The sequence below is a fragment of the Carettochelys insculpta genome, chromosome 2 (assembly GCF_033958435.1).
Source record: "Carettochelys insculpta isolate YL-2023 chromosome 2, ASM3395843v1, whole genome shotgun sequence".
NCBI classification, from domain to species: domain Eukaryota; kingdom Metazoa; phylum Chordata; order Testudines; family Carettochelyidae; genus Carettochelys; species Carettochelys insculpta.
In genome coordinates, this window is record NC_134138.1 from 128,659,276 (window position 1) to 128,675,102 (window position 15,827).

The 15,827-nt window shown below is 42.5% G+C and overlaps 1 protein-coding gene across 4 annotated transcripts in view; it reads left to right on the forward strand.

Moving 5' to 3' along the window:
• The first annotated feature begins 530 nt into the window (after positions 1-530).
• ECI2 (enoyl-CoA delta isomerase 2) overlaps positions 531-15,827 on the forward strand; it is a 60,152-nt gene continuing 44,855 nt past the window's right edge. The window contains exon 1 of one of the 4 annotated variants that reach the window (XM_074987731.1): positions 531-716. In XM_074987731.1, the coding sequence (XP_074843832.1) occupies positions 649-716 (68 nt within the window). In that variant the 5' untranslated portion in view covers positions 531-648. Of the gene's footprint in view, positions 717-858; positions 894-1,041; positions 1,153-15,827 lie in introns of those variants that run through there. The other 3 variants (XM_074987732.1, XM_074987734.1, XM_074987733.1) reach the window with 3 other exon arrangements.

Below are 15,827 nucleotides of genomic sequence, written 5' to 3' on the forward strand. Positions count from 1 at the left end.
AGGCAGAGTCCTGACCGACTCCACCAAATTGGGGTAAAGTCACTCGTGAAACAGTCACCACTCTCTTGCACGGCCAACGCTGGCGTCTCCCTGACTTGCCTTTCTCCACCCTACACAAATCTCTTCTCCTCACACCACCCCTGCCCCACCCCCCGCAAATTCTCTCTCTCTCACACACACACACACTCTCATTCACACACAACTTACTCTCAGACACTCATATATACCCAACTCTCACACACACCCTCTCACACGCTGTCACACACAGATACGTACACAACTCACACACGTCTCACACAAACTCATACATACAGAACTCGCCCACTTCCATACACACACATTCTCTCTCACTCTCTCTCTGACACACACACACAAGCCTCTCACACACTCTCCCACGCGCGCGCACACTTCTTCATTCTCTCTCTCTCTCTCTCTCTCTCTCTCTCGGTGCGCCTATCACCTCACGCATCGCTCCCCGCCCGCGAGCAAGTGGAGGGCGCGGCGGCTCCTCCCAGGAGGGCGGGGCCGAGGCCGAGGCCGAGGCCTGCTCCCGCCGGCGTGAAGAGCCGAAGCTCGCCGCGCCTTGTGGCGCCTGTGTCTTTGCCGCCCGGCGCAGGTAGGAGCCGCCTCCTTGCGTCCGGTTTCTCCATGGCCGTGGCGGCTGCACCCGTCAGCTTGGCCCGGAGCCTGCGGCTGCGCTGCCTCTTTGGGGCGAGGTGAGCGGCCGCTGGAGCGGGGTGGGGCCTGCGCATGGTCAGAGCGAGCCTGGGCCTCCCCTTGCCCGGCTGAGAGGTGGGAGCCGCCGACATCTCTCTTCCCATCCCCGCCCCCCCCCCCGACCCAATGCCCGAGAAGACCCCGCGACTCCCCAGGAGAGGACGGACTCCTGAACAGTAGGGGCCAGAGAACCCCGCGGAGGGGAGAGGGTCTGGTGGCGTTATGTGCCGGTAACAGGCAGAGTCCTGGCTCTGGCGGGCCACGGTCTTGGAAGAGAAACGCTGGTGCTAATGTTCGCGTGTAACAAACTTCTTCTTCGTGCAGGACTCTGCAACCGTCAGCATCTTACTTTTCACCCGCGTGGCAATAGGCGTTTTCTACGGCAAAATGATTGTTGTGGAGGCTGAAGGGTCCTTTGTGCTACACAGGAGTCAGGTTGAATTTTAACCACTTCTTGGGCATGAAGCCCCATTACTTTCTAGGCCAAAAGTCATGGTCTTGCCAGCAAGGGTTGTACGGGTTGTTTTTAAGTGGACGTTGACAGTTAATGAACTCCCAGGGCTCGGTTAACAGAAACAGTTCCAGGGTTGCATTGCTGCCTCTCACATTCTGTGCACTGATGCACTTGCTGTTAATGTTCAAAAGCGAAAATGTGATAGAAATTGTATAAGCTCTTAAAAGAGGAATGAGAACATGGTAGGTTCTCTTCAAACAATTACATGGCTTAAACAGGGTTGTAGTCCCCTTTTTGTACTGCAATGAATTTCATTCTTAACATTTAGCATATGTATAAGTATTTGGAACCTGAGTGCATCTTGTTCAATATAGATTTAAAAATTTCTCATAGAGAGTTTGTCACCAAAAATCCTCAGCATTGTGGTATCTCCTGAGAAACAAAATGAAACTGACATGGCTTTTCACCATCTAGGCAGAATGAAGTGAATAGTATTAATAGTGAATGAATAGGTTTCTTATTAACATCAACTGATTTTAAAAATAGATGTTTAACCCCCAACTATCAAGTTTTCAGGCAATGTTGAAAGTTACAGATTCACTACATTAAAGCTCTAAATTTTCAAAAGGGAGTGGATCTTTTATTTCAAAATAGAGGGGTTTATTTTAAACTAGTAATTCCACTGCTGAATAATTAAAAGGAGATCTGCAGAGCTTTTAGAAAGACCGCACATAATCTTCAATGATATAAGTCCTCCAAAAAGTAACAGGCAAAACAGACTGCTAGTGTATAGTTTTATACTGGCATTTACAAGGGGTGGCAAGTTAGTTAAAGCCTGTTATGGCTGTTGGCGTGTAGGGCAGCAACGAAGGTCCTCCACTTGTGTCTGTTTTTGGCCATTTTCTCCAGAGTGTCCCAGTTGTAGTTCATTCTCTTCATATCTGTCTCATCAGTACGCCACCATGTTGTCCTCGGCCTTCCACATTTCTGCCCTTCAGGTGTCCAGCAAAGTGCTGTCTTGACAATGGTGTCTTCCTGCTTTCTCATCACGTGCCTGATCCATCTCCAGGGTCTTCTCATTATGATAGTGGTCATGTCCTCCTGGTGATATTGCAGGAGCAGGTTGTGGTTGGAGATGGTCTTCAGCCTAAAAGATGTGAAGTATCTTGTTAAGGCTAGTGATGTGAAAGGACGAGAGCTTGGCAAGATCGCACTGTCTTATCCGCCAGTACTCTGAGCCATATAGTAGTGTTGATATGGCACAGCTCTGGTATAGCTTAAGCTTGGTGTGGATACTGTACTATGTAGATTTTATACATTGCTCATTCTTGTGAGGACATTTCTGGCCTTGCTTTGTCTGCTCTGGATGTCGTTCTTGGTGTCTGCATCATGGCATATGATGCCGCCTGAGTACGTAAAACTGTCTGTGCTGGGTAAGTCTTGATTTGGTGCTGATGAACCTATGTCGAGTTAATCTCTGGGGTTTTTTGTTTGTTTTTTTTTTGGTTTTTTTTTTTTTTTGTGCTAACTTTTAGTCCAGCCCAGTGTCCAAAGGTGCATAGGTGTTTTCCTGCATGTGTTGATGGGTGTGGGAAAGCAACGCAAGGTCATCTGCAAAGTCAATGTCTTCCAATGTGGAAAAAGGTGTCCATCTAATAGCCTTGACGCGTCTGCTGCTGTTCTCTGCATCACCCACTTGATTACCATGTTGAAGAGTAGTGCAGACATGATGCATCGCTGTCTGACCCCAGTCTTGACTTTGACAGACAGATTGCAGTGTCCCATGCTGCATGTGAAGTTGTTGTGAAAACTCTGGATGAGCTGGGCCACTTGTAGAGGGATTCCCTAGGCTCTCAGAATGCGCTAAAGTCTTCCTCTGTGTATGCTGTCAAAAGCCTTCTTGAAGTTGACAAAGTTTACGTACAAGTATCTCTGCCATTCTGTGCACTGCTCTATGATGATTTGTAGGGTGAAAATCTGGTCTACACGTCTCCTCTTGCCAAATCCAGCTTGTTCATTACTCAGAGACTTGTGGACAGCATCTGCAATCTGCTGGATGATGACCTTGGCTAGGATCTTACTGGGTATGGATAGAAGGGCGATCCCGCACCAATTGTTGCAGTCGCTGAAGTCTCCTTTCTTGGGAATCTTGACAATGACTCCTTTGGTCCAGTCCTGGGATGTCTGTTGTGCTTCCCAAATTGCTGTGAATAGTGTTTGGAGAAAGGTGGCTGCAGGTTCTGGGTCTACTTTAAACAACTCCACATTCAAGTTGTCAAGTCCTGGAGCTTTGCCATTTTTCAGGGATTTGATGGCTGCACTGATTTCTTCTTTCTGTGGTGGATCAATGTTAATATCAAGGTCCTTTTCAGCTTCCTGAATGTCTGCTTCTTCAGGTGGTGGTCTATTCAAAACTCCTCTGAAATGTTCTGTCCAGTGTGCTTCCTTTTTTTTTCCCCTCTGTCAGCTGCCCTTTTTTGTCCTTGATGGGGGCACTTGCCCCAAACATGATACTTGCCACAAACAAGCTTGGAGATTCTGTACACATCTCCTTGCTCAACTGCATCTTCAGCTTTTGTTGCAAGGTCCTCCATGAAAGCTTGTTTCTCTGCCCTCACTATCTTCACTTTTTAGTTTGCCTCTCTGTAATTCTGCTTGTATCTTTCTTGAATTCTGGCTGATTTAGTGTCTACCAGTCTTTTTAATATCCTGTCTGGCATTGAAAGCCATCTAAGAACCAGGCTTGAGCCGCTCCTTCCTCTTCCTAGTCTTGAAACCCAGACAAGCCTGCTGCTCTTTGTGTAGACTGATGCAAGCTCTGCTCATACCATATTGATTTTATCTGCGATACCGGTGGGTACATCATCCGTTAAATCTTGCAAAGCTTGGAATCTGTTCCTCAGTTGAATGGTGAAGGCAGTCTTCGTGGTGACATCTTATAGTTTTTCAACATTGAAGTGTCGTCTTATAGGTATCCTAATGCATGTTCTTCACAGTTTGTTTCACAAGTGCCATCGCTAAGTGGTGATCACTATCAATGCCTGCTCCTCGCTTCACTTTCACATCTTGCAAGCAGTGTCTTCATGTACCATTGATCATCAGATAGTCAATCTGGTTCTTGTCTCTGCCGTTTGGTGAATACCAAGTCAGCTTGTGAATGTGATGGTGTGGGAAGAGAGTCCCTCTGATGATCAGATTGTTGACGGAACAAAACCCTATAAGTCTCTCACTGTTGTCATTCATAGTGCCACACCCATGTCTGCCCATGGGCCTGTCGTGTGTTGTCATTTCCCACTTTGACATTCAGATCACCCATGATGATGCTAAGGTCATGGTGTGATGTATACTCCATTTCTGCCTGAAGCTGCTCCATAGAAGCTTTTAACTTAATTTCTTCCCCACTGTCGTTGGTTGGGGCATAAACCTGGATGAGGTTTACTTGTCTTCACTTTGTCTGACCTTCGTCAGTCTGCTGTTGACAGGTTTCCACTCTAGCAAGCATTTCTCAATCTCCTTCTTGAGGATGAAAGTCACTCCCTCGTGATGCTGGTCATTGTCTCTTCTGGAGTAGATCACTGTTTCTCCTGCAAAAGTCTTCAGTCTCCCCAATCCTGTCCATCTAGTCTTGCTAACACTAAGGACGTGTAGGTTGTATCGTGTCATTTTGGTGACTGTGCTAGCTTGCCGGAGTTGTACATGGTTTGTACATTCCAGAATCCAATTCTGGTCTTTGTCTTGGTGTCCATCATCGTGACAGTAGCTTCCTGATGGCTTTCGCTACTGTCAGTCATACGGGTCCCCACAGAAGACTTAGGGAGGCCACCACACAAAGTTGTAGGAGAATTTTGTTGCTGTTTCTGTAACATAATCTTTTTCTAGGTCTGGGTTATTAGCCTTCAGCAGAACCCCCAACTTGAAGGACCAGTGGATCACACTTAGTCTAGTCTCTTCCCTTTGACCTGTTTGGCATGGATGGCCCTACCAGGGGCACTAGGCTCCTGCCAACATAGCTCTAGGCATCATTGAGACATGCAGGCCCCCCAGCTGTGACAAGATAGTGATCCATTGGGGGGGTATGGGGGGCAAACTGAGGTGTAAATCTGTAGTACACCAGTGTGCCATGTAGTCAGTCACAGATCACATGGAACTTGCTGCTACAAGTTCTTTAGTGCTCTTTGAGATACTGCTTTTTCAAACTGTGGTATGTTAAAGTGGACTGTAGAAGTTTGGAGTGTAAATGAACACAGTTAGTGCCTATCATGATGAAGTGATGTAGATTTAGATCCCAGTTTGCAAGACAATATATTCTTGTATACGTAAACTTTGGATCACCTTAAAATTGTAATGAAACACGCACGCACGTAGCAAGTTTATATATGTATGTTAAGTATTCCAGTAAAGTAGGGCTGGTCATTAGATGAGTAAAGCATTTATCTATATCCTTTCAAAAAACTCCTCTTGTGTAATGTGTTATACTGACAGTTGGAGAACTGCTTTACAATTTTGTTTTTGTTTCTGAAGGACCAGGAGTGTGGAGGAGGGTGATTGCTCTGCCTTCTGTCAATTAAAGTCAGTGGGACTACTTGTACTTGTGAAGTTAGGCATACACATAAGGGTTTGCAGTACTGGGTTTTACATATGTAGTCATGACTGCTTATCTAATATGTTTCGGTTGCTTATTTTAAGATGCATAAGACAGAAGAACAGTGACCATAATCATCTGGTTCTCTGCAAAGAGCTGTTTAAATGACCATTTTGATATGTTGGTAGATCATCCAGTCTCTCAGATTACCAGTTTCTGAGCAAAGAATCTCAATTATATTTTCATCAATAGTAAAGTAGTACCACATGGCACAGTCCAATATAATTTTACTTAGGATTTGGGTTTGAGACTATGTACTGTGCAGAGAGGGCCGTGGGAAGCAGAAGTGATTGTGCAAGCAAGGTTGTTCTTGGATTTTTATTTTATAAGCCTTCAGACTCTATTCTTAGTGAGGAGCATGATATTAACTTTAAACAGTATTGTGAATGCTGATCGGACCAGTTACTTGATCAGCTGACACAGGCTGAGGGCAATGGTGGATTATTTAAAAAGCTATCACTCTAAATAGGTAATGTTAATAAGGGCTTGCTAATACAGTAGAGTTGGAAGGAGTAATTTTTCAGCTTGAACAGACATACCTGCACTTGCTCTGATTGAACTAGAACACTAAAAATAGAGCTCTAGTAGGTACAGCAATGTGATGAAGAGGATGGCCTACCTGCCCCAAATATGATCCTATCCAGGACTCAAGGTATGTATTCAAGTGGCCAGCCACTCCTGGTACTTGTGGTGCTGTGGCTATGCTTTTGTTTTTACATGAACAAGCTGAATCAGCTGGAAAATTACACCTCCAACATAAACATACTCTTAGTGGGAGTGCAGGATGTAGATGAGAAGGGTGAAATCCAGTTCAAAGTGCTCTGCTAATAGTCTGCATCCTTTATTGTTGTAATCTATTTTTCAAAGCACACTTTGAAAACAAATATTAGAAATATGTTTCATTTTCCCTAGAGTGGTGAATGGTCTGGAAGCTGCTGTTTCTGAACGCTTCCCAATATGAGGCCCAATCTGATGTAGTTTAGGATTTGAGGTTCAGACAATCATGCTATATATTAGCACATGAAATCTGACTGACTGTAGTGGGATTGGTCATCTATAATAAAGAATACAAGCTGATCTGAGGAATGCAGGGTTTTTTTTGCATTCAGTAATAAGTGAACGGGGGGGGACTTCAAAAGTTTGTTTAACTCTTTTTTTGGTGATTTTGCATTTTCAGAATTGATAAAAAAGAAAATACCTGACATCACTTCTGCTTTCTTATTAGTCTCTCTCCCCCCGCCCCCCGACTACTATTTATTCTTCTCCATTTCCTTTTTGGCTTGATTGTTTTCCTTCATTAAAAGGTCCAAGATTTATCTCGCTGTCAAGGATATACCCATCATCCTTGGCATGTGGGCTTTATACTCTACAGAACCCCAGTTAGGCTTAGCTCCTTGTTACTCAGCAGTTTGGGTCCTCACCATGAATAGCACAGTCTGGACCCCTTTCTCTTAAGGCCATACAACCCTGTTTCTTTCAGGGGAGTATCTGTCCACCATCGGCAAGGCCCCCTTTCTCTTGGTGGGGTGGGGGAAGGGAGGAGCGTCTGTCCAAAAATGTCACTTCCTCTGTGGGCAATGGAGGGACTTTAGCCCACCCTCTACTCTTGGTGCCAGCCCAGTGGCTGTGTGAATAGGAACCTTCTGCTGTGATCCCCATTGCTCCAGCAAGCTTTTCTGTTGCCTCTGGGCACTCAGTTGCTAAATCCTTGCAGTCCACCAGGAACTGGCTCCTGCTTCCTTCGTGCTTTTAGCTAGCTAGAGGGACTGTCCTTGCCTCCTGGGCTCTCGGTAATAGCTGACCCTGTGTGCTCCTGTGGTTGTTCTTGAATGAGTCTGTTGGGCCTGAATTGACTGTTCCTTACAACTTCTTTCCTATTGTGTGCTTCTCATGGGAGTCCATAGGAGTCTGTTAACACCTTACATGCTGGTGTGGGGTGGATGCCCCATCACGATGGGAGCTGGGGAAACAATAGTATATGAACTTGAAATGAAAGACTGTCTCATAATATGCATAAGGGGACTTGTGATGGATGGGAGGGCTACTATCCCTTTTCTAGACATCCCAGTATACAGTTAACTAAATTGCCTTTAAAGTGTTAAACCCAGAAATGTCCTGTATTGGCTCACGTGGCTGCTTGCCAATAGGAAGAAAGGGGGATTTTTGAATTGAAACAGTTGCCTTCTGTGTGAGACCTTTGTGTGGTCAGAGGAGAGATACAGAGATGGATTAAGTCTGGGACCAGGCTTGGACATTTTCAGCAATACCCATGCCTTGAGAGGAATCTCAACATAACAGATGTGTGAGTAGAAAGGAAGTGTTTAGTCAGAGGAGATCAAGCTATTTTTTTAATTTTGGATTCGGTGTGGGACTACTCAGGCTTGCTGATGTACCCTTCCGTATACTGTAACTTTTAAACTGAATCCCAGGGAAGTAATTCCTGAGTTTTAATATAGTACTTTTTTCAGTTATGTAACACCTAACAACAAGTATACTTTGGCTTTTATTTTTTTAAATAAAATAATCTTTTTTAAGGCAGTTATTTGAGTACTGTGTCCTGGAAGGTAAATAGTAGGTCAGTGTATGTATGCATGCCTAAGATTGAGAGATCATTTATCAGAGATTGCAGTTTTTCTCTTCTTTTCAAACCCTTTCCTAACAGAGGGCTAAGAGCTTGGTGTTACCCAACAGAGAGACATCCTAGCTATGTCTTCCTGGGCTCTCAACAGGGGTTTTCTCACTGCAGGGGTGGCAAGTATCTCTTGAGGTCAGGAAATCTGTGATTGTTTTTGGGAAGCTTTTATGCAGAAGCCTATGAAGGCAAGGTATTTAAGGTCTCTTGTGGGCCTCCACCTTCTCCACTTGGGACCAGCCTTGACAGGGCTGAAAGGTTGCAAGTTTGCATTTTGGTTAACAGTAGACAAATAGGGTGGGGCACTTGACTGTAGATTGTAAAACAGCATATGGTGCAACATCTTGCTTATAGACGCTCAAAAAGTTAACTAAATGTTGTGTTGTAGTAAACTTATTTCCAAAAGGCCAGGCTTGTTGAAGATATAGCATTAGTACATACTTGGGCCTGGATACCTTACTGCATTGCTGAGGAGTATGAGAGCTTCTCATTTGTAAGTCACCAATTAGAGCTGGGGTAGGCTAGATTCAGCAGGGATTAAATATTGTTTATTTGGAACCCATTTGAGAAACTGGGTGGATCTCAATTCTAGCTCCCACATCTCGAACTTATTGCAATGCTGTGCACTGATTTGAATACTCAGCAGAAAAGCCAAGAATGCATGAGCCATGAAAACTGAACTGTCTCTGTGAAATCTTAATTACTGGCACCTTCCCCCTCAAGTGCACACTACCCACAAGAGATGAGATGAGGCCTTCTGGTGTATGTGAAAAGCTTGGTTTAATAAACAGAGGATTTCATTCACCAACGTTGTCAAGCTACTGCATTTCACCAATATTACATAGTAGTGGTTTTTCTTCTGTTAAAGTTTATGATTACATATAGATTACATTCAAATATGCAAACTAGACCTTTAAATGCCAAGTTTCATATTTCCATGTGAAACTTTAGGCATCTGTACACTTTCATTCTTATTGGGGGATGAATAAAGAACAAACAGCTTAATTTACAGAGACATGGGTGAATTTGCTGTGTTAGCAGTTTTTTTTTTTTATTAAAAAAGAAATTCAGATTTTATATAGAAGAGATGTGGAACAAAAAGGTGTCATTTTAGTCACTTTCCTGTAATAACAGCACTTTAAAACAATTTTCCAGTTTAAATGAGAATCTTTTCAGTAAGATTAAATGAGCTCAATAAGCAAATTCACAAGCAGAGTAGTGAAGCATGTATTTTCAAATACATTATGCAGGTTTCAAAATATTTGTTTTGATCATAACCAAAGAAATGTGGGTTGATCAGCAGGACATGAAAATCATTCAAAATATTACTATTTAAATATGCACCTTAATCAGTAAAACATACTAACTCAAGAACCTCTAGCATATAGCTCAATTAGGGAGAAGAGCATTTTGCCCTGCACAATGTAGTCATTTATGTAGTTCGCTTTTCTCACCAAGCTGTCTGAAAAATAAACTGAAATACGCAGATTGAGAATATGCAAATTCTGTGATTGGCAGGCATTCTGCCTTCATTTAAAAATACAGCTCTCTAAGCAGACTGCCTATGGGTAAAAACTCTGATTTAATGTAGCTGGTTAATCAAATCCAGGTCAGAAAAGGATGCTTTGATAACTTACAGATTTGCTTGTTAACATGATGGGAAAAGGAGTCAGAAGAAAGGGAAGGAAATGGTGTATTAATTTTAACCACTGTAAGATGCTAAATCAGAAACTAAACCTAAATAGCATTAAAAATTACTATCCATTTTATTTTAGTTATAGACCATCTCAGATTACATAATTGATGTTTAAAACTTTTAATTAATCTGCCAATGTGCTCTCAAAGGAATCGAAAGAAAAAAAAAAAAACAGGCTTTCAAAGAAGGTAGGGAGTATTCTTACAGAATCATAGAACTGAAAGGAACCTCAGAAGATCAAGTCCAGTCCTCTGAATTCATGGCAGAACCAAGCACCACCTAGACCATCCCTGATAGGATTTATCTAACCTGGTCTTAAAAATTTCCTCTTATGTACTATTTTGAGAGGTTTTGGACCAAGCTGAGAGAACCAATCCTGGGCAACTTGCTTAAATCCAGGCCACTTACAGCCCAGGTTACAGCTCCCTTCTCAGTGAGGTGAGACAAACCAGCCAAAAAAGGTACCTCTGCTGCCCATCTGGCTAGTTAGAAGTTGCACAAGCAAACCCACAGATTCTCCAGCTGCTCCTAATGCCCAAACCAGCAACCCTCCTCACTCAGGTGAGAGGTTATAGAAACTAATTTTTTTCTCTCACACCTTTATTCTTTCATTATTAAACAAACATTTAGATTCTAAAGGATTGGCAAAGCCTGTTGTTTTGGGTAAAATCTAAGCATATATTGACCTGGGAATGTGGCTAGACCCTTTGGGGCCTGAAAGAATCTGTGTGGGTTTGATGAAATAAAAGTGGTACATTGCATACATCAACTAAAACTATTGATAGCAGGTTACAGCAATGATATAGTGTGCTATTCTTGAGTCTGTTGAAAGTACATCCCCCTGAGGGATGGGCCCCCCAGTCCACACAGGCTTAGTTCATGAAGACTGGAGGCCAAGATGGTCACTGCCAGGGACATCTTTATAGACTTGCTATGTAGAGGGGAACACCCTTCTTCACGCAATAGGAAATGGTAGATCACCTCATCAGGTTGCTGCTTGTGGCATTCTGCCATTGGTTGCATCCCAGATGACATATCCCAAATTCCTGAGATGTGTATTTCATGTCTGAGTCTTTGGCTGGAGGAGACCATGCCTCCCATTGTGATCCTTAGCGCTAAAACATTTCTAATAGATATAGAGCTAATGTCTGTAACTTTACATACAAAAATGGTATAGATATGCAAGTAGCATAAATGGATTCAGTGAATTACCAGCTTTTAGTGGACACCTCACTTGGCCTAGTTGTCACAAGATGTGATGCAAATCTAGTGCAGTCATCATAGAAATGGTTTTATAATTATTGTAAAAATCCAGTAACATTATAGATGAATATTCCACAAGCTTTGTAGGCAATTAATTCTGGTGCCCACCCTGACAGGAAGTTTTTCCTAATGTCTAACCTAAACTTCTCTTGCTGAATTATAAGCTCACTGCTCCTTATCCTACCAGCAGGACAAGGACAGCCTTTTAGGTAATTGATAGCTAAATTCCCTAGGGTCTTTCCAAACTTCTCCCAGGCTTTAGTTTCAACAAACTAAACTGCTGTTGAAACAGATATGTAATGATTCACATTTCACCAGTTATTACTGGTACCATTCAGAGATTTGGGCACACTATGTTTAATGCACAGAAATTTGAGAAGGAATCACACAAGCATACGCAGTGCACATCTTTTCCTATAAGCTTTAATCCCCCAAACATAAACCCTCATGGCTATGTTGGCCTTTCACAGTATCTTGATTTGGTAAATATAATCAGTTTTATTTGCCATTGTAGAGGGATACTTCTTTAGATTGCAGTAAATAATAAGAATCCAGGGTTTAGATAGCAGGGGTGAGGAGGAAGAGGGGGAAAGGGTGGGGGAGTCACCCATCATTAATAGGACCAAAGGTGGGGGAAATGCCCTTTTTATGCATAAGATAATTGAGATCTCTGTTTAAACCCAAAGTTAAATGTGTCAGATTTGTAAATTCCAATTCAGATGTCTCCTCCTGTAATTTTGTGGTAAAATCCTTACATAGAGGAATGGCCACTTGCAGTTCTTTATTGAATGTCCAGGGAGGCTAAAGTGTTCTCTTACAGGTTTATGTGTATTCCAATTCCTGATGTCGGATTTATGTCCATTCATCCTTATCTATTCCAGTCTGAAGAAGTGGGTCTTAAGCATGAAAGCTCAGTTACCTAATAAGTAAATTTGCTAGTCTTTAAGGTGCTACAAGGCTGCTTGTATTTTGTAAAGCTGCAGACTAACAAAGCTACACCTCTGAGACTAACTTACGTAGATTAGCATGTATATATTTTGATCTCAGAGGAGTCACATTTTCCCTAGTTATGCCTTGTGGGCATTTATTACTGATATATTCTACAGCCCCCCTTCCAAAATATTAGAATAGACGCAGATCAAAGCTTAACTACCATCTACCCTTTCATCAATTGTTCACATAGGCTCTTTAACAGGATGTCATCCAGAAAGGTCATTTGGACTAATGTTGTCTCCCGTCAAGCTGACTGATTACATGATTCTACTTTTCGAGAGCTGGACCAAAGTTTGGTGTTGAAACATACATAAAACTTGAGTCATTAACCATTTCAGTCCAGTTACATCAACTTCAGGATTTTCAGTGTCATTTATCTAATGCTAAGAGAATCCTGCTCACAGAACCCTCTAGCAAATGTCTTCCTTTGTTTTAACAGTGCCGCTCATCAGTGGATCATAGGAGTAGAAAGAAATTCTTTCAAAAAACAGACAATGCCACCAACTGGTGTAGAAAGAACCCTGCTCTTTCCCTCTTGCATGTTTATACATATTGAGATACCGTTATTTCAGATATTCACGTCATCTGTAGGCTTTCTCCTTATGATGTTTTTGTCCTGTCCCTTGTACTACCCAATTAGAATTCGTAGGGTTATTCCTTCACAGAAAGGCTGTGCCTACACTAGCCCACTTCTTAGGGGGCATGTTAATGAGGCAGTTTGAAAGATGCTAATGAGGTTCTGACATGAACTTGCAGCACCTCATTAACATAATAGTGGCCGTGCACAATTTGAAAGTGCTGCTTTTGGAATGCATGCTGCCCATGTACATGGGGCCCTTTCAAAAGGACCCCATCTACCTGGGTGGCATGCGTTCTGAAAGCGACACTTTCAAATTACACTTGGCCACCATTATGCTAATGAGGCTCTGCATATTCATATGATTGCCCCATTAGCATCTTCTGAACTGCATCATTAACATGCCCTCTCTGAAAGGAGGGGGTTGGTGTAGGCACAGCCAAGAAGAATGGGGGTGGGAGTGGGGAAATGAACTAGCAACAACCCTAATGTTGATTTTAAAAAAACAAACAAACCAGGCTTGGTCTTCCAGAGAATTGTAAACTAAGTCTGTTCTTCATTGAAACAAAGAACAAGGAGTCAAGTGATACATGAGAAACACCTTAATGTGATTGCAGATGGACTTCTTAGGTATCTAATTTGAATATATTTGTCATGATCCTGCTAACATTGGTACTTAAATTACTGGGAATATTCATGCTTCTAAGCCTGTGTGTATGCATTTGCAGGATTTTGAATTTAATATGGATTTTAGGATTAAAAGTGTCTTCCAGAAAGCTTTAAAGATCTTAGAAAAAGTAGTTATGCAGCAAATAACTCACTGATAGTATGATGACCACATTTTTCTAACTTATTTAATGCCTGTTAGACTCTCTGGACATAGTAAAACCAGCATACTTACATATTTGTGTTCCACTATTCTGAGTATTATTGTATTAAGTGTGTTGCATATATTTTTGGCCAGGGCGATCTGTATGGGGGCATGAGAGAAATCAGCCTCTATGGGCTCCCCCTAAAAATGTGGTGGGATGGATATAAGTGGAGGTAATCTGTGCAAGGTTCCCTCTAAAATGTGTGGCCATGCAGCTGCCTAATAAACCCCGTGCAGGGCTCAGTACAGGGGTACGCTTCTCTGGCCCCAGCAGCAGGGATAGATTAAGAAAGAGGCTGTTTTGGGGGCTAGCCCTTACTTGTGGTGGCTGGATGGTGGCTCTTCATGCTGCCATTTCTCTCTCTAGGCTTCCCGCCCCCATCTGGAGTAGTGTCACCACAAGCACTGGGAGAGTGGGGCAGACACATGTTCTCTCCCCACCACCAAATGGGAGTTCTTCCAGATAAGGGCTCACACCCCATTCCCCTCCCCCAAACCACCTCCACCACTCTGCTAGACCCCAGACCCCACACCCCAACCTAGAGCTCCTTTCTGCATCCCAAACACCTCAACTCTGCTCTAGAGCTTGTATCCTCAGCTAGAGCCCTCATTCCCCGCCCCAGAACCCTGAGCCACCTCCCAAACTCTGAGCCTCTTGGCCTCATCCCTGCCGCAGATCATCCATGTGCTGAGTTAATTTTATGTGCACTAACATGAAAGTGATGTGTTGCACATTTGTATATTTAGGCACTTAAAATTTACTTCACACATGGATATTAAAAAATTAAAGGGAACACTGGACAGTGGGCAATGGATGAGGTCAGCTTGGCACTGGTATGTTCTAACAGTTCTAGGATGCTGACCACTGGAGTGGAGGTGTCTGATTCTGGGAGCTGGTGGGTTAGAGCGAGGCAAGCTGAAGTAGCTGCTGCCAGAAACTGAGTCCTGCACAGCACACACCATGCACACTGAAGCATGAGGTTCCACAAAGTATGGGGCCCAGAGCAGTCACCCTGATGTACCATACCCATATGACAGTTCTGCAGACTGGCACAAATGAAAGTATGAAATACCTGTAGTTATTTGGCTGGACATGTGGTCATGTTTCAATATCTGTTTTGTGAATAGATATTGTGTGCCTGAAACATAATCACTGGACAGCAGGATTTGCTGTTGTTTAAATATTTAGCCTAACAAGTCTGTAGAGGAGACAAATAATTAGCGGTAAGGATGCCAAACTATGGTAGACTTTTCTGCAACAGTACTAACATTAATTTTGCTTACCTGAAGTGCTATGTTCTGGGCCACTGTTATATTTGCATGCTTAAACAACAAATGAATGCCATATTTCAGAGGTAGAGAACAGACAAAAAAATAAAAAATTAGATACATGTTCAGTACAGGAGAAGATGTTCCTGTGTATTTCTGTAGGAAACAGTTATCCTGTAACAGTCAAAATCAATTTTTTTTTTTTTTGTTTTTTTTCAATCTCATCAACTCTAAAGGAATCAGCATTTTTACAAATAATGGTTGTTATATAGTCACCTGTTTTGGAACATGAATTGAAAGGTACCTTTCTCTTACAGTTAATGAGCTTTGAAACAGACATTTATTGGAATTAATTGATTAAACTGAAACAGTTACATTCTTTAGCCCTCTGTCTTTAGCAGGTTCTTAAATGGTTTTGTTGTCCTAAAAGGAATCTGGTTGTGTTTATAAATGTGATCAGGACAGTAGTTAAGATGTAAATGTATTTTTAAAACTGGAGTTTAGGAAAAGAGAGGTGAACTTACAAGGCTCCAACAGCTAGATTTGGTTTTACCACCATTTTAGTTAAATTTGTTGAAAGTATGTGTGATGGAACTCAACAGGAAACATTAAGGGTTTTATTTAAAATGTATGTACATTTTCCCTGTGTAGGCATATATCTGAGATTTGTTTTCTGAAATGGCATGACTGTCTTTGGGTTTTTGTTTTGTCCC